The sequence below is a fragment of the Tachysurus fulvidraco genome, chromosome 13 (genome assembly GCF_022655615.1).
Source record: "Tachysurus fulvidraco isolate hzauxx_2018 chromosome 13, HZAU_PFXX_2.0, whole genome shotgun sequence".
Lineage (NCBI taxonomy): Eukaryota > Metazoa > Chordata > Actinopteri > Siluriformes > Bagridae > Tachysurus > Tachysurus fulvidraco.
In genome coordinates this window covers 14993764-15012339 of record NC_062530.1, presented here as the reverse complement: position 1 = coordinate 15012339, position 18576 = coordinate 14993764, and the positions used below count along the sequence as shown (strand labels likewise).

Here is an 18576-nt window from a genome sequence, read left to right as displayed (position 1 = left end):
AACCTTCTCAGATGAAACTTCATATGTAGTCCAGATGATTACAGACCTACATACTGAGCACTAGGCACAAGTCAAAAAACCATTTGATTCAGACCCGATGTGTGTGCATTATATTTTCTTTTCTTGGTAGCCCCGCCACTTTTTCTACTACATAAGCAAAGCTGCAAGCGTTGACTGTACGAAGCGTTCAACATTCCACACTTCATATATCAGTTGAATAAGTTCATCCTCCAGGTACGCAAAGTGCACTTTGTTGGAAGTTTTATTGTGACCACATTATATACACCAAGGTGGAGTGGACCGGTGCTTAAAACTAATACCGTTGTGTCCCAAATCGCATATTTATACAATCAGAGGCATCATGGCACGTGTTCTCTGTAACGTCCGGATCCTAAATCAGTCTCTGACACATCATTGTAAGCTTTTGGGATATAGGGAGCTGTACGCTGGATAGTAAACTTATAGACCTTCGTTAAGCTATGCTTTTAAATGTGCTGGTTTTATCATTGTCTTAGTATGACCCAGAGTTTCTGGATTTTGCCTGTGGTTTAGAGAACGTTTTCAGATGGAGAACCTGGATCTAGACCTCATTCCACACTATTGTACTGATTTTGTAGCGGTGTGTTTTTCACTGATTGCCAACACGCATCGGGTCGTCTGACTATTTGATTTCACTTTCCACATCTTTTAAATACATCAGTATTACTTAATGTATTATGACGTTTCAGTTTATTATTGCATATAGAAAAAAGAAGCAGAATGTATTAGCATGTGTAAAATATTGTGTTGCACAAGCAGCATCACCTCCAACTCTAGTTTCTGAAATTGAAGCCGAAAGATGGAAATTATTCAGTGAAATTCTTACTTTTGAGCAGAAAACAACCTTACTGGCATGTACCGTCCAGCAGTCTGAGTAGAGTTGCCATTGCTGCTAACCTTGTTTGAGGAAAATACTCTTCTGTTCTGCGTACATGGATTACTGTTTTGGATTATTGATGAGGGTCATGGAAGCTTTGTGGTTAGCATATCTGATTCGCAAATAGACAAATAGAACATATTATATTTTTGCCCATAATAATACCAGCAGATGAGCTAATCAATACATGACGGACAGTGTGCTTAATACTAAGCGTGTCCTACTAACACTACATTCACACATTGCTACAAGTCCCTGGTTAACTGTAGGTGTTTCTATTACCACTTGCCATAATGAGGCAACCTACCCTTACACCTTCTGGTGAAACTGTGTGCCTTGAAAAGCCTTGATTTGAGCTGAGTCTGATGCGTCATATGTTGTTTAACAAATTGAAGAAAAACAACACGACCTAATAGGGCTAATAGGGTTGTTTAATAGCACTTCTGAACTCAACCGCACAGTCGCAGTTTGTCTGGAAAGGACGCATATGTTGAGATTCGTAATCATGCTCAGTGCATCGAGCGGATGAAAATCTCTGGGACGAACAGCTCAGTGGTGTCTTGATGAGATACTGCTACTGATAAATGTGCAGGTGATTAACACAATGCAACACAGAAAACACAATACTTATACTTTTTTTTTTTTACTAGACTTTTAGCAGCATTTAATTTTTTATTTTTTTATTTTTTTTTTATAAATATAGTCCACCATATATGTGTACAATATGTATCCAGGGTTCATTTTTAGAGCCAGAGTGTCTCTTTAATGCTGAGTTTACACACCCAGCGACTCGCGGAGTCTCAGAGTGTACACTGCTTCTCCTTCATCTCGTGTGCTGTGTGTGTGTGTGTACAGCCGAATTTTTGATACAAATTCTGTCGCTCCTGTATCAAGAAATCAGATTTGCGATGCTAGCTCCGCCCCCACCGATGAACATTGTTACTGTGGCAAGTAGTAAAAACGCCTACTGTCAACTTCATAGTAGAGCGACTGGCCACTTGTTTAAATGCAGCTTAAAATCAACTCCTTATTCAAATTCAAAATTTCTAATTTTACTTGTCACAGACATGCAGTGAAATGCTTCAAGTTTTCGCACATCCCAGGTTATTATGAGCCTGGGGTCAGAGTGCAGGGTCAGCCATAGTACGGCGCCCCTGGAGCAGGTGAGGTTAAGGGCCTTGCTCCAGGACCCAACGTTGATGTCTCAGCAGCTTGTGGGCTTGAACCCCCGACCTTCTGATCAGTAACCCGAAGCCTTAATCACTGAACCATCACGTCCTCATAAATATTCAGTTATTATTGCTACCATCTCTGTGAATGAATAACATGAAGTTTTGCAGCCTTGAATCCTAGAGCTCTGACTTGTACTAATGCCTGTGATTCATTGCACGAGTCGTAGAACTGAACGGGTCATGGTGACTCAGTGGTTAGTGTGTTTCTCTCACGCCTCCAGAATTTGGGGTTCACTGTATTCTTTCTCATGTTCTTATTGTATTTTGGGGGGTTTCCTCTGGATATTCTGGTTTCCTCCTGAATATATCATATACGAGTAATGGGTAATATGAGCCTTTGTGTGATTGGGCACTGTGATGGGTTTGCACCACATGCAGGTTGGTCTGGCTCTGTGTACATTTGTATTGATTGTAACCTTTAATGCTTTAAATAGTTCTACAGTCTCATGTGTTGATCATTGTAAATAAACTATTTATGCCTTGGACTTCTCTTACAGTCACATTTTTGCCAGTGTGCGTGTGTGTGTGTGAGACAGTGATTGAGCTTGTGGGGGTGTGGGGGTGTGTGTGACCTTTGTCTGCTTGCAAAATGATGAGCCTATTTTCAGGCCCAGGTTCTAGGTTTAGTCTCGTGTGGTTTCAATAAATAGGCTGCGTACTTTAAGAATGCTAATCAAGGTACAATTTTTTTTGCCAACTTGATTCTGAATATAATATGATGGCCTGGGAGAGCTGATGTCAGATCAGCCTTCACTCTGTGTCTCATATCGGCCCTCGCTTCAGAAGTGTGTGATCCCAAGGATTGACATGCTTTAAAATGAAAACACTGGTCCAAAAGAAAACAAGAATTTCATGACCAAATGTACTCAATGAAGCAGCGTCTCGGTGGAGTGAGGGAAGTATTACAGTTAAATTACAGATTTCTACTGAACAGAATGACAGAACTGTTCACTGTTTCAGGAAAATTGTGTTTTGTCATGACAGCATGTAATTTAAGAAAGGCAGCTGCCTTTGACTCTCTGTGGAGGAAAAACACTGAATCACTGACTCATTGTTTTCTACTTATGCCCTCCTTTTCCAGGTCACGGCAAAAACCACAAAGACGCGGCATCCGTGCGAGCTACCCACCCAATCCCTGCTGCATGTGGCATCTACTACTTCGAGGTGAAGATCGTCAGCAAAGGAAGAGATGGGTAAGTGTTATAAAGGCTGGAATTACTGAGTGGAGTAATGCAGGAAAGTAAACAGTAGAACTGCGCAGTAGAAAAGTAGAACTCTCTGCAATGCCACGTTCAGGGAGCCTTGGGAGTGATGCATAGCAAGACGTAATAACATCACTTCCCACCTCACGATGTTTGACTTGAGAAGTGGAATTTCAAGTCGAGGTGGTGTTTTCAGGGCGTTTTAACGGTCTCAAATAGGGAATTGGTTGCATCACAGCATAATTGTGCCTGTGGGAACTGAGGAAAGAAGTAGTGCAGTTGTCTTATTCCATCTGCCACTGCAGAAAAGTGGGAAAAGATTTATTTGACTTAATGGAACGATATTAAGTGAAAAATTCACAGCATATGATTTAGGGTTTGTAAATACAGCCAAAAAAGTAGCATACGCAGAATTCAGTGTAATAGAATATGCCGGGGTCTTGATTCAATACCTTTCTGTGATCCTTCAGACCTTTTAATAAATTTAGAATTTTCACATTTACATTGTTTCCTGTCCAGTGTCACCCCAATGATGATGGGTTTCCTTCTGCGCCTGGTTCCTCTCAACGTTTCTTCCTCATATCATCTCAGGAAGCTTTTCCTTGCCACCGACATATGTAAAGCTTCTTTGTGTCCATTGTTATAAGTGCTATACAAATAAAGTGAATCCAGCATTTTTTTCTCTTAAAAGTGGGAAATGGGAAGTTGGAGGCCAGAATTACGTGACATTTGACTGCTGTGCATTTAAAAGTCTTGGGGAAAGGGAAAAAACCCCACAGATGCCTCCATGCTTGTCTTTTATTATCCCCACGCAGGCCAGTTTCCTGTGCTGAGTGATGCACATTTATCTCCTCAAATCAGTAAACTGTATAGTCGGTTTTATAGATTTTTGTCTGTATGCCGATTGATCTAATACCGATCGTTATATATGCAGTGTAACTCATTGTAACTCGTTAAGAAGTGGTGCTTTGTTCAGGAAGAATTTCTCAGTAGATAGTCTTGAGTAGAGTCCGACTGAATGCAGCATTTGTTTAGCTGTGAGTGTCCTAGCTCTAGATGTGTTTTTGAACGCTGTGCTCTCACAGTGATTTGTTCATCCTGCAGTGAATCAGCATGGGAAAGCTTCGTGGCTAAGCTTGTTCTTCATAACATACATGTTACTCACTAAAGAAATGTCTTATAGCACCATGATACTTTTTGTTTTTTTTTACACCTTACTTAATATGATTTGTAGAATGAATAAGAGTAGTTTCACTACTGATTCTGGTTTGATGCAAACAGTTGATTTAGGAGATGTTGCTGTATGTTATACAGAGGTCCTGGTTTCAACCTTTGTTCATCTGTCTCACTCTTGATTACAGGTACATGGGTATTGGACTGTCCGCCCAGGGGGTCAACATGAACAGACTGCCGGGTGAGTTAGTGGGGGAATGGAGTGTGTCCCTATGTGTGTCTGGTCTGTGTGTGCCTGTGTGCGTCTGGTCTGTGTGTGTGTCTGGTCTGTGTGCGTCTGGTCTGTGTGCGTCTGGTCTGTGTGCCTCTGGTCTGTGTGTGCCTGTGTGCGTCTGGTCTGTGTGTGCCTGTGTGCGCCTGGTCTGTGTGTGCCTGGTCTGTGTGCGCCTGGTCTGTGTGCGCCTGGTCTGTGTGCGCCTGGTCTGTGTGTGCCTGTGTGCGTCTGGTCTGTGTGCGTCTGGTCTGTGTGCGTCTGGTCTGTGTGCGCCTGGTCTGTGTGCGCCTGGTCTGTGTGCGCCTGGTCTGTGTGCGCCTGGTCTGTGTGCGCCTGGTCTGTGTGCGCCTGGTCTGTGTGCGTCTGGTCTGTGTGCGCCTGGTCTGTGTGCGCCTGGTCTGTGTGCGCCTGGTCTGTGTGCGCCTGGTCTGTGTGCGCCTGGTCTGTGTGCGCCTGGTCTGTGTGCGCCTGGTCTGTGTGCGCCTGGTCTGTGTGCGCCTGGTCTGTGTGCGCCTGGTCTGTGTGCGCCTGGTCTGTGTGTGCGCGTGTCTGTGTGTGCGCGTGTCTGTGTGTGCGCGTGTCTGTGTTTGCGCGGCTGTGCGTGCGGGTCTGTGCTTGTGTGTGTCTGTGCTTGTGTGTGTCTGTGCGTGCGTTTGTGCTTGCGTCTGTGAAGGAATCATAAAAGGGATTATAAAAATTGCCATTCTGTTTGTTAGTTAGTTAGGTTATATTTATTGCTCCCCCGAATAAGACATTTTTGCATAACAGTTGTTTACATATTAACAAGAAGACAAAAAAAGCAGGAACATGAAAAACAGGGTGTAAACTTTTAAACAGGAGCATGACTATAAATTGTAATTTTTTTAAGTTATAAAATATTTCAATAGAAAATATCAATTGTCAATTAAAATATCAGTTATCCTGTTTAAAAGTTTACACACCTCTGGCTTTTTCTCAATGAAATGACATTTTGCTGGTGTAAAAAAACTTAGGATTTAAATGGTATCTAGTGGTTTGGGTTGTAGTAGTAACTATGTACTACTTGTAGTAGCCATTTAAAAGGGATTGTATGCTACGAATTTGAATGAAATCAAAACATCTCTGCAGGTCCAGGATGCTTAAAGTAAAGTCATATCCTTTAAAATTTGCCTTTTTTGGTTTCAGATGAACCCACTCTGATTTCTATCATTTAATTTGTTTGTGGTTTGGCATGACACTCATCCCCACCCTTTCCGTGCCATTACTCTGGTTTTTCTGACCATCTCTGTGTGTGTCCCGTCTCAGTGTTCACACTGCTTTAAACATGCCTGAACATGTTGTGTGCTGTATGCAGAATGACCCTGAACCTCACCTTAAACGCTCTGCAATCCAAAACACATTGTAACACAGCTCTTTAACAGAACACATGAAAGCTCATTTCCTTGAATTCCCAAACAAGGCCTCAGTAGACAGGCGTGTGAGCCAGGAGGAAATATTCGATCAGCCTTTTGTTCCTCACTGGATTTGGTTGTCAGGCACAAACATGAGTTTCCGAATGATATGGAAGCTACAGATTAAAGGATCCTGTGCCATTTCTTTCTTGTTAAGATATTTGTGTGCCAGTCTTGTGGAGTTCTTGTAGTGTTGGGGATGTTGGGAACAACTTAATTGGATTGAGTGTAATTAAACAATTCAGTAGATTTACATGTTTAATCTCTTGCTCTCAAAACATCCAATTAGCGCAGCCTAGTTAGCATTAATATTAATTTAACTAATTTCCCCAGTGAGGATTAATTATCTATCTGTCTATCTCTATATCTATCCATTTATCTCTATCTATCTATCTATCTATCTATCTATCTATCTATCTATCTATCTATCTATCTATCTATCTATCTATCTATCTATCTATCTATCTATCTATCTATCTATCTATCTCTATATCTATCCATTTATCTCTATCTATCTATCTATCTATCTATCTATCTATCTATCTATCTATCTATCTATCTATCTATCTATCTACTTGAAATGGAAAATCATTGTTTTTCTCATCTTTTTATTTCTTTATTTCTTTTTGATAAACCTTGTTTGCCACTTTACTAATCACACCAGAGGGGTTCGAATGTTTACAAAAAGCCTAAATAATATAGGTGGTATAGGATGTTTACCTCTACCGAACTGTGTATATTGTAGACAGTGCAGTGTTTATCATTAGGCTTATTATGTTGTCACTTATGGAGGATCATTTCATTAGAAGTGCTGAGAAACAGCTTTGTGTTTGATACGACTGTTTTAATATATTCATACAGTGTCAAAAGCTAATTTGTTAAATCGTCTTGTTAACTTGATTGTATATTCATTGATGGAATCATTATGTTGGGCATGTGGTAGCTCAGTGCTTAAGGAGTTTGGCAACAGATTGGAAGGTGTGAACATGTATGTTGCTCAGGATAAGAGCGTCTGCCAAATGCAGGGGATGCACATTTCTTCTTCTTTGAATTTCAATTTGCTATGTGGATTATTTTAATATTTCATCCGAGACAAAAATTCTGTTTAGCATGAGTTTGTGAACATGCTGAGGATTTTTTGTCATCTGCATGTAGTGATGTAAAAAGGATTTTTGAAAATGTGTTTGTAAAGGGTGGAGGAATGTGACCCACACAGTAAAAGCGGTGTTTGGGGCAATGGGGTTTGTGTATTTTCATGCCCAGCTGTGGGCAGTCACATGATCGCTCCCAGGATCACTTACTCTTGGTTTCTCCATGGCGTATGGTACGATCTGGAGTGCTTCTCCTAGTTCTATGCTGACCGACTGAATGAGAGTGAGTGATTATGTAGCTCCTCTTTGTTTCAGAATATTTGGACTATGATGGAAGAGTAAACATGCTTATGCAGTTTGAGCTTTTTGTCTGTTAGCTTAATGTTGGCACGAGGTAGAATTCTAGCGTAGCTCCCAGGTTCGATTGTCCTTCTGTCTTATCTACAAACAGGTTTAACGTTCTTTGTTCAGTCTCAGTGGTTCCTTCTCCGATCAATTTTGTGCATATAACCTACACTCACTGTCCACTTTAATAGGAACACCTGCACATAACCTACAGGCCATGAGCTTCAGTTAATATTTAACATAAAAAAAAAGATCTCTGACTTTTAAGTATGACATTGTTGTTGATATCAGTTGGGGCTGGTTTGAGTAGTTTAGAAACTGTGGATCTTCTGGGATTTTCACACACTATTGTTTACTCAGGATAGTGCAAAAAAAATGCCGTGTGCAGGTGGTCTGTAGGCAAGAACACCTTGTTGTTGCAAGAGATCAGAGAACGATCGGACTCTTTTAAACCAGTGGGTCGACAAGTCGACAGTAGCACAAATAGTCACTCTTCACAACTGTGTTGAGCAGAAAAGCAGTGCAGAATGCTTATCACCTGAAACCTTCAGTTGGATGAGCTACAGCAGCAGAAGAGCACATCAGCTTCCACTGTTGTCAACCGAGTACAAGAATCAGAGGCCAGTCATGTCTCATCCAACTCAAGGTTTGGTGTATTGTGCAAGCCGAGATGCTTTTCTGCTCACCTTGGTTGTAAAGAGTGATTATTTCAGTTTACTCTAGCTGTTCGAACCAATCTGGCCATTTTCCTCTGATTTGGCTTATTAATGAGGTGATTCCACCCACAGTTCTGCTGCCTGCTCTATTTTTTTGTGCCATTTTGTGTAAACTCTAGAGACTTTTGTTTGTGAAAATCCCAGGAGCCCAGCCTGTCTGGCATCAACAACCATGTCACGGTTAGTCACAGAGACCACATTTTTTCCCATTCTGATATTTGATGTGAACATTAGCTGCAGCACTTGAGCTGTATCTGCATGATATTATGCAGTGTGCTGCTGCCGCATGATTGGCTGTTTGGGTGACTGCATAAACATGCAGGTGAGGTGTTTGTTTTAAAGAGGACAGTGAGTGTATTTGTGTATTATTTGTACCCTTATCGTCTGTATAGTCTATTTACTATCGTTTGCCTCTTCTCATATAAACTGCACCTTGGTTCCAGCTACGAATGCTCATATGTCAGATAAAGCTTTACCTCAGTAGATTTTCTGTATCTAAAATAGTGTCTTTTGAGATTGGATTTTGTGTGTCTGTCTGTTTGCCTGTCTGTCTGTGGGTGCTTGTTATTTTTGGATCCCATAGCACTGAGGGAATGAAGTACATGGCTTAATATTTCTGTCAGTGGCAGATTAATTTAATACCTCACAGTTCAGTCACGACCCATCGCTCTCATTTTTCCTTTCACTATTTTTTGGTCCAATCTGTCTGTCCAATCTGCCTCTTAACAAAGCTTTTGAACTGCTAGAATGTTAGTGCTTAGTGAAGCCAGACTGTTCACACACCACCATATGTGTCACCTAAGCCTGGCACGAACAAGTCACATTGGGATTCACAGTGTCTGAGGTGAACAGTAAGTGTTGCACAGAGCTGAGTCACTCACGGTGGCTCCGTATGGATCTAAATTGTCGTCTGATGCCCCTTGTGGTCGGATAAGGTGTCTCATGCTTTATCTTTGAATCACTTGAAAAGGTGTGAATTTCCTTTTCGCTGCTCTTTTTAGCTCTCTTTCTTTTACATAGAAAAAGATCATGAAGTTTGTCATTTTAAAGTCTGATTATCGTTACGTATCTTTCCTCACAGGCTGGGACAAACACTCCTACGGTTACCATGGAGATGACGGGCACTCCTTTTGCTCCTCAGGAACCGGCCAACCATATGGGCCCACCTTCACGACAGGAGATGTGATTGGCTGCTGCGTGAACCTAATCAACAACACGTGCTTCTACACGAAGAATGGACACAGCTTGGGTACGAGTGGGAAAAATTTTTTTGTCAGAGGATATACCTGCTGATTAAGCATACAGTCATGGCCTGTTATCTCAGAACCTGCTGAACTTAAAAAGATTTTTTTTGCTTGTTTTTATTTGTTAGGAGTTCATGTTCATCTGTCTTTTTTTTTTCCTCCAGGTGTGGCTTTCACAGACCTCCCAGTAAGTGACACATTGATGAGCACTACAACCCCACATGCCAAGACAGCTAGTTTTCACTAACATTACCTTTGGAATGCTTTATTGTTCAGATTTAATGTGCTTGGCTGGTTCTGCTGGGAGTGTATGATTAAAAAAGCAATTAATGTAGTTAGTAATTCACGTGTAGTGACTGAGTAACTAGAAACTGTGAAATTGTGTGCGTACAAAGATACAAACAACACACATCATTCCTGTGACTTCTCTTTTTTTGGTGTCTTTTCTAGTTTCTTAAATTTATTTCTTTTCCGCCTCCCAGCCGAACCTGTATCCTACAGTGGGTCTACAGACTCCTGGAGAGATTGTAGACGCTAACTTTGGCCAGCATCCTTTCGTTTTCGACATAGAGGACTACATGAGCGAGTGGAGGGCAAAGATCCACAGCATGATCGCTCGCTTCCCTATCGGAGAGAGACTCGGAGAGTGGCAGACAGTGCTGCAGAAGTGAGAACCCTGTTTAATAAATATAGAGTTTATACAGCTATTACTGTGCTAATGTCTCATGGTTCATGTTTATATGAACCCCTGTTTTACTATACAGTGTACTCTGTAATTACTATATACTTAGTTCCTTGGAGTGCAGTCATGAGCCCTGCGATCAGGTTTTTGCTTTCCAGCTTAGCCTCGTCCAGCATGTATATCTATGGTGTTAAGCCTGCTTTGGGTCTAGTGTTGCATCTCTCTCACTACCAGTCCTTTTGAGTGTACATGTGTATATAGAATTTTGTGGTTTCCTCTCAGTTGCTATAATAATACAGCTGTAGTTATTCTGTTTATCTCAAATTTTAAAAAGGCTTTTGTTGCCCACTTTTTTTTAATGGAGCTACACTCTTTGACCCTAAATCCACAATATACATTTGCGTTATGAGTCTAATGTAACCCCTATTTTTATTCCCAGTGTGTTCCCCTGTACTCCATCCATCAATGCTAAATGCAACATCAAATCATGCCATAGATAGTGGGGCAGTATAATATTAATAATGTCGTTGCATCAAACCAAATTAAGTTTAACTTAAATAATTTAATTGAAATTAATTAAAATAAAACTTAATTTATGCTATACAGAACTATGCAGTAATTATTTTTGTTTATGTAACCTACAAATAGGTATTTGAGAGCCACCGTAGTGTACAGTGACCATGTATGGTGCATACAGTCACTGACATGTAGTCAAGCTCATTTTGAGAGATTTTTTTTTTCCCCCATTTGATTTTAATATAATATTATTAACCAAATCTTTAGCCCAGCCTTCTTAAAAACCACAAAAATACCTTAAACTAAAATCCTCCACCCACCGACTGACACACACATTTTTGATGGATGTTTATACACTAATGAGCCATAACATTTAAACCCCCTGCTAATAATCTGTAGGTCTACCTGTGTGCCACCAAGGCATCTCTGACCCTGTGAGGCATAAACTCCACAAGACATTAGCAGCAGATCCTTAACATTCTCAGACAAGGTCGTGCAACCGTCACAGTTTAACCCTGGTCAAAGTTGCTCAGGTCTTTGTTTGATTATTTTTACTGCTTTCACCACATCAGCTTTGAGAAATGGCTGTTCAATTGCTGCCTAATGTATCCCTCTCCTTGACAGGCACTATTTTAACAAGATAAAGGTGAAGTAAATGTTATTCACATAATCTCTCTGTGGTTTTAGGGTTATGGCTGATCTGTGTATTTCATACCACAATCCCATTAGAACTATTGCTACTGTAAGATGTATATCAAATATTGGGAGAGTTACAATATTATAGAAAGGATATTTATTTGCTATAAAACAAATTTTTAACTATCACTATCAAGTCAAACTGTCTGTCAGCTGCTTCTTTGAGCTTGGGGCAGCTTTAAACTTGTCTCAGAAGTGCGGCAGTGAGCATGCAATGGCAAACTGGCTCATATCTGTCAAACACAGTAGGTCATTAGTATATTTAATCAAAAAACTGAAACATTATAACATTGTCAAAAAGTATTTTATGAAGAGTAAATTTGTTGACCCTTTAATTTTAAACCCATCGGGTTTAGATTGTGGTTGTGGGGTTTTGTGCTTGTTCACCCCAAAAGAGCATTAGTGAGGTCCGGCCCTGTGGTTGGGTGAGGATGCCGGGCACAGAGTCAGCGTTTTAGTTCATCCACAAAGCTGTTCAGTGGGGTTGAGAGTTCTTTTACACCAGTCATGGCAAACTATGTCTTCACGGACCTTGCTTAGTACACAGGGGCATTGTTATGCTAGAACAGGTTTGGACCCATTCGTTCCAGTAAAGGAATCATAATACTACTTCCTCCAAGATATTATAAGATATTTAGGCATAGGAAAGGCTTTGATTTAGCTGTGATAGTAAGGTGTCCATGACAGTGCGATTGCACTAGTATTAAAACGGATCGGCAGTGATGTCGTAGCTTTTATAGTCTGTAAACCTATTCCTTGCTTGTTTTTACTTTGTTGGTATATATTTAGGTGTATAGCTTGTAACATGTCACTTTTGTACTGAGAATAATCTGTAATCCAAACAGTCTGATCAGTGTTGAGTTGTGAACTGTTGTAAAAGGGTTAGGAGGAACCTGACACATTGTGCATAGCAATGTATACATTAAAAGTCGGGAAACTATGTACAGTGTACAGTGATTAGGACTGCTGGTCTAAACCCATTTAGTTGTATCTGAATCTCAGTGAATTTCTAAATATTCACCGTACTTTGTATATTGAGTTGATATGATCTTGGCTGATTAAATCTATGCTGGTATTTTACTGTAAGAATTGGTGAAATTTGTGTTTGGGAAGCAAGAATGAGGCACCAAGGTTTATGTTATGAAAAGCGTGTGTGGTTATGAATGGTAGTGGTAACAGCCACATGAGTAGGAGTTCAAGTGTTTTTTTTTTTTGTTGTTTTTTTCTCCTCTTAATATTCTGCCTTAAAAAATCTGTGCATGGTGCAGGGTGTAATGGAATGTGAATCCATTATACAGAAGGAACAGATTGCTGCATCTTGTACAGATATTAATCGGATGCACATTTGCACAATTGATTTGTTTTCTCGTTTTTATGCCTCCATTTCTAGTATTTGTCTGCTCATCTATCTGTCGTAAATAAGTGGCTGAATTTATTTATGTGTAGGATTTATTGGAATTAGCTTATCTTGCTTATCATACAAGGATGTTATTTACACCTCTGTGATCAACGAGTCAAGACCTGTTTTCATTCGTATGTACGATTTTCACCGTCAGTCTGTCCATCCATCTGAGTGTCTGTGTGTCTTAAATAGTCTTGTTAGTGTGATCTGTCAAGAACAAGTGGTTGAGTGTGTAGGATTTATATGGATTTATCAGTGTAACCAGCAGATGCACTGTTTCAACGAAATTATCCAAATTGTGTCACGGTAAGGTCAATCATTTTTCTTCAGCAGTTTAGTTTGTGTTTAAAGTACATTTTAGGGTACTTAAGGTTTAGAAATTAATAACAAGAAACAATGGGCTTTCTTTATTTAAAAGAGGACAATGTACATTGATCCACATTACAATAATGTAAATGTACCCGAGTTAGCTCAAAAGAGCTGGGCACTTCACTTGATAGTGGAGGTGGAGGCATCCCCATCAATGGCAGTGACTTTGCATTTGATTTGTTTTGGATAAGGTCACTGGGCATCTGAGATGGACTAAAGGTATTTGATGCAAGTGAGAGGTTTTTTTTATTTCTGTGGAAAAGAGGTTAGATGTTATGCTTGTGAATACAAGTGTCACTAGTCAGATATGATGGATTTGCGTTTCATTCTTTTTTTTTTCTTAATTCAACCTGGTCTGTATGTATTAACCATGCAGTTACAAACACTAAACAAAAACAGAAAGCATCAATGCATTATTTCCCTAACATACATCATGTTGACAGAACAGTGAACATGATGCCATGCTGTCTTTAACTTTGTGTTTTTTTTTTAGCATGGTATCCAGCTACCTGGTGCACCATGGGTACTGCTCTACTGCCATGGCCTTTGCCCACGCCACAGAGACCATGATACCGGAGGACCAGGCCTCTATAAAAAACAGGCAGAGTAAGAATCCACATGTGAACAGAAACACACACCCAGAACCTCCTCACATTCACCATCTGTTCAACAACCTCGTGTGCTCAGTATAAGCACAGAGAATTCTTACTGAGTGACCTTTTTTTTTTTTTTTTTTTTTTTTTTTTTTTTTCATTCAGCACATATTGTGCTTAATGATCCTTGGTGCTCAGTGTTGTGTATTAATTCTCTCTTGAAAAAGTCTTTATAGATTTCCATACACACATTCTTGCATTCATCATAGTTCTACAATTTTAGGCCCCATATATTTAAAGTGAAGTGAAGTGATGTGTACGGTAACCCATACTCAGAATTTGTTCTCTGCATTTGACCCATCCAAAGTGCACACACACAGCAGTGAACATACACACACACCATGAACACACACCCGGAGCAGTGGGTCAGCCATTTATGCTGCGGCGCCCAGGGAGCATTTTGGGGGGGGTGGTCGGTGCCTTGCTCAAGGGCACCTCAGTCGTGGCCGGCTCGAGACCTGAACCCACAACCTTAGGGTTAGGAGTCAGACTCTCTAACTCACACAAAACTCACACAATCATATATATATATATATATATATATATATATATATATATATATATACACACACACACACACACACACACACACACACACACACACACACACACACACACATACACCACCCAGTTTTGGGGTTAGCAAAGTATAGGAACAGGTAGTCTTAAAGTAATTAGCACTTATTATTTGGTTGTACTAACTATATCAGGCCAAATATCCACTGACAGCATCAAGCTGTCGCTTTCTTTTTATTTAATTATTTTTATGATAATTAAAATGTTTGTTGTTAACTGTTTGATTTTGGGATTTTTCTTAAAACTCTGCTGTTCATCTTTGGAACTTTAGCCCAAGTATTCTCGGTGTACAGCAAAAAAATACATATAGCCCAAGTATTCTCGGTGTACAGCAAAAAAAAATACATATAGCAAAAACTATACATATACGTATCATCAGTGAGACATTTCCACCTGCAGAACAGCTGTTCATGGGATGTTTTTTGCTTGTTTGTCTATATATATATAATTCCCTGTAAACTTTAGAGACTACTGTGTGTGAAAATCATAGGAGGTCAGCAGTTTCTGAAATACTTAAACCAGCCTGACTTGTACCAACCGCCATGCCACTGTGAACATGGAATAGAAGCCTTTATTTTGTCACGTATACATTACAGCTAGGGGTGGCACGGTACATGAAAAAACACCCGAACCGTTAAAATTTGGTGTATGGGAACTTTTTGGATTTCAGGTTTCTTACGATGACAACAGAAATAAAACATTAGATAGAACTGTGACTGTGTGCAAGCATTGTGCAAAATGCATCCAGTATGCTAATGGCAACACTCCTAATATGACAGTTGTGTTAAGATGTTAAACTTATGCTTGACACTATGATTATGGAATTTGCTATTGTTATAGCCTCATTATATTATGTTATTACATTATATTATATATTTATGTTTAACATATTTTGGCTTGTTTAAAAGAAAGAGCTTGTAAGAGTTCCTCTCTTTTTCTTTACATTTTTTTTTGTAAGAGCTACACTGAAGTTGGCAGTTTGATAAAGGCAAGTTAATTTCAGTCTTTGTGTGCTAAAAAGGCACAAGTTCCTGTAGAGATAACAATACACATTCTCCTTTTTTTTTTGCCAAATAAATGAAAAGCATGACATCATCGATGTCTTCTCTCTTGCTTTATCAAAATCTCACCTAGCTATTACTCAGAGATGGGCCAATAATGTGTGTAAAGTCAAGTCAAATTCAGTCAGTGCATGATTACATTACAAAAACGTTAATACTGTATCCTAAATTGTGGATAATTAAGCTAATAAGCTACAGTATATATCAAATGCTGAAGGAAATTTCTGGAGTGTTGAAGATTAAAAGAAAAAATAACAACAAGAACCGAAAACCGTGACTCTAAAACCGTGATACGAACGGTGGGTTTTGTGAACCGTGCCACTCCTAATTACAGCACAGTGAAAGTCTTTTTTTGCATATCCCAAGTCAGACTGCAGGTTCAGTTATGATACAGCAGAGAGGGTTAAGGGCCTTTCTCAAGGGCCCAACAGTGGCATCTTGGCAGTGCTGGGGCGTGATCCCATAACCGCTCAAGCCACCATTGCCCTAAACGTCACTGAAATCACATGCATATGTTGTCCTGTTGCCACATGATTGACTAGACGACTGCAGGAACTAAAACGCATAAAGGGGTTTCTAATAATGGTGACAGTTATCTTTTGGAAACTACATTCACTCATGGATTGATTTTATTCATGTTACTGTCACTGTGATTATTTTTCAAGCCAGTGCATTATTTTGTTTATAGGTTCCAGCATTTTGGCAACAAGGTATTTGACTAGTTTTTGCCCAGATGGTAATTGTGTGTGTGTTTCTTTATGTGGGAACAGGAATACAGAAACTTGTATTGGAGGGTCGTGTTGGAGAAGCCATCGAAGCCACACATCAGCTGTACCCCGGACTCCTAGAACGCAACCCCAATTTACTCTTCATGTTGAAGTGAGTTTCTACACACACAAGCTTTTAAGTCTAGGTGTCTCTTACTTTTGGAGACATTTACTGAACTAGTTGCCCTCAGGTCAGTATATGCATATGTTAGCTTGGCTAATCTCTATATCTCTGTGCTTTTTAATTGTATTATATAAGCGTTTAATTCTGTCCTAACCCACAAATGAGGACTGTACAATATAATTCCCATCATTCCTGATTTTTGGAATTGGATACCTTGCATATGTAGTGTTGTTTCAACAATTAATTTAATCAAATATTAAAACAAAATAATAGGAAATCTTACTCACAGCAAAGAAATAGTCCACACAGCCTGTTTATTATTAGACACGCTTGGAGTCTACCAGTGTATTTCACTTGTTGCCATGTTTTTTCATTTGTTTTACTTAACAACCTTCCTAGTATTGATTTAGCCTCAAACATTTAATCAGTTGTGTTGGTAAGATCCATAAACATTTTAATATCCTTTTTTTCCACAAAATTTCTTGGTAATTGGATTACCTTCTTGTGAAGCAATAGAATTAAACCCGATTACCAATTACAGCACTAAACTCAGACCCCATCCGTAACTGAGACTGTGTGTAGCTTTTCCTTCACTTAAGTTAATCGGTGAAAGTTTCATTAGGAGTTATCAGGTGGTGACTTGGGTAGTGAAATCCTGCTCTCATTCGTCTCTGGATCTCAGACCAAAAAGTCTTTAGTGTAAAGCAAAAGCTGTAAAATACAACTAATACACATAAAAAAGGAGCTTCCCTGGAACAGAAACACAATCTCTGTAATTGAGAGCTAAGGGAGAAGAAAATGATTAGATGATCACAATAGCCAATCATGACTGTCTGCGAGCTCTTGTATGTGGAAGAGAGCAGATTTTCCTTTTGAGTGTTTTGTTGTCTTGCGATGCATAAACAGCAGATTAAAAGAATGAGGCTCTCTGGTTTCGTGTACATTCTTTATTATTTAGCAAAACATACAGAGATGTTTAAGTGCAGTAATTACCAGGTGATGTTAAAAATGAAAATGAAAACACAATCTGGAGCTGAATATAAAATATCTTTCTATGCCGCTTGTGAAGCTCGATGTAGCTCTATTATGTTATAACCTCTGATCTATGTCGGGTTGCAAAACAATAAAGTGGTGGAAAAAGCAGTAAAATACAACGAACACATGTAAACGAGGAGCTTCTTAGGAACAGAAACACAATGGGTGGGATGTGGAAGCTTAGTGGCATGTTTCTAAGATGTTTGGCTACTGATGGGAAGGTTGCAAGTTCGAATCCCAGGTCCACCAAGCTGCCACTGCTGGGAATCTTAACCTTTACATTACAAATGTAATTTAAAGGAAGTAATTTCAAAATGACCCCAGAATATGGCAAATTTCAGACTTTACTTGGACATCAGGGAAGGAATCAATTAAATGAATCTGTAATCTGAAACAATAGATTGCTTTAATGTTAGATTGCAGTTTGATTGCAGACTGTGATGATGTGTCTCTAGGAAAAGGCCTTTTAGAGAGAGCAATGCCCCATTCACACTTGGCATAAACATCCACTGAATCACAAGTGGACGCTCAGTCATTCACAACCGGTATTATGAATCCGTCTTCAGTGACCACGCTGCGTGATCGGACGACTTACATCGTTTGCGCTAAAGAAAGTCACAATTATGCCGTTCTTTATTCTTTATCAGGCTTGTACATGAATGAGAGATGAGATGCGAAGTGAATCTGAACAGCAGCTGCTTTTGTCTCCGCTGTTATAGCATTGTTTTTAATCCATTAGCCTGCTGGCAGAGAACTGTACTGTTCCAAACAGTCTTGCGATAATTACAAATTTTCCAGCTTGGGCAATGACTCACTCAATTAGTTCCTCCTGAAGTACTTAAATTAGCACTTAAAGAAATAAAGCTCCCTGTGTGCTTTTCTTACGGCTTACCTCTCGACAGAGTTTTTAGACTGATGGTATTCTTAGTCAGTGACCTAGTTTTAGGGCAGTGGTGGCTCAAGTGGTTAAGGATCTGGGTTGTTGTTCGAAGGGTTGGGGTTCAAGCCCCAGCACTGCCAAACTGTTGGGACCTTAACCTTCACTGCTCCAGGGGCACTGTTTCATGACTGT

General features: G+C 39.7%; 1 protein-coding gene across 2 annotated transcripts in view; it reads left to right on the top strand.

Annotated features, from left to right (window-relative positions):
- ranbp10 (RAN binding protein 10) overlaps positions 1–18576 on the top strand; it is a 59377-nt gene that overhangs the window by 24620 nt on the left and 16181 nt on the right. For both annotated transcript variants that reach the window (XM_047822327.1, XM_027161361.2), the window contains exons 2-8: positions 3230–3341; positions 4712–4764; positions 9461–9628; positions 9788–9810; positions 10106–10290; positions 13782–13894; positions 16349–16457. In XM_047822327.1, coding sequence (XP_047678283.1) covers positions 3230–3341; positions 4712–4764; positions 9461–9628; positions 9788–9810; positions 10106–10290; positions 13782–13894; positions 16349–16457 — 763 coding nt within the window. The remainder of the gene's footprint in view (positions 1–3229; positions 3342–4711; positions 4765–9460; positions 9629–9787; positions 9811–10105; positions 10291–13781; positions 13895–16348; positions 16458–18576) is intronic.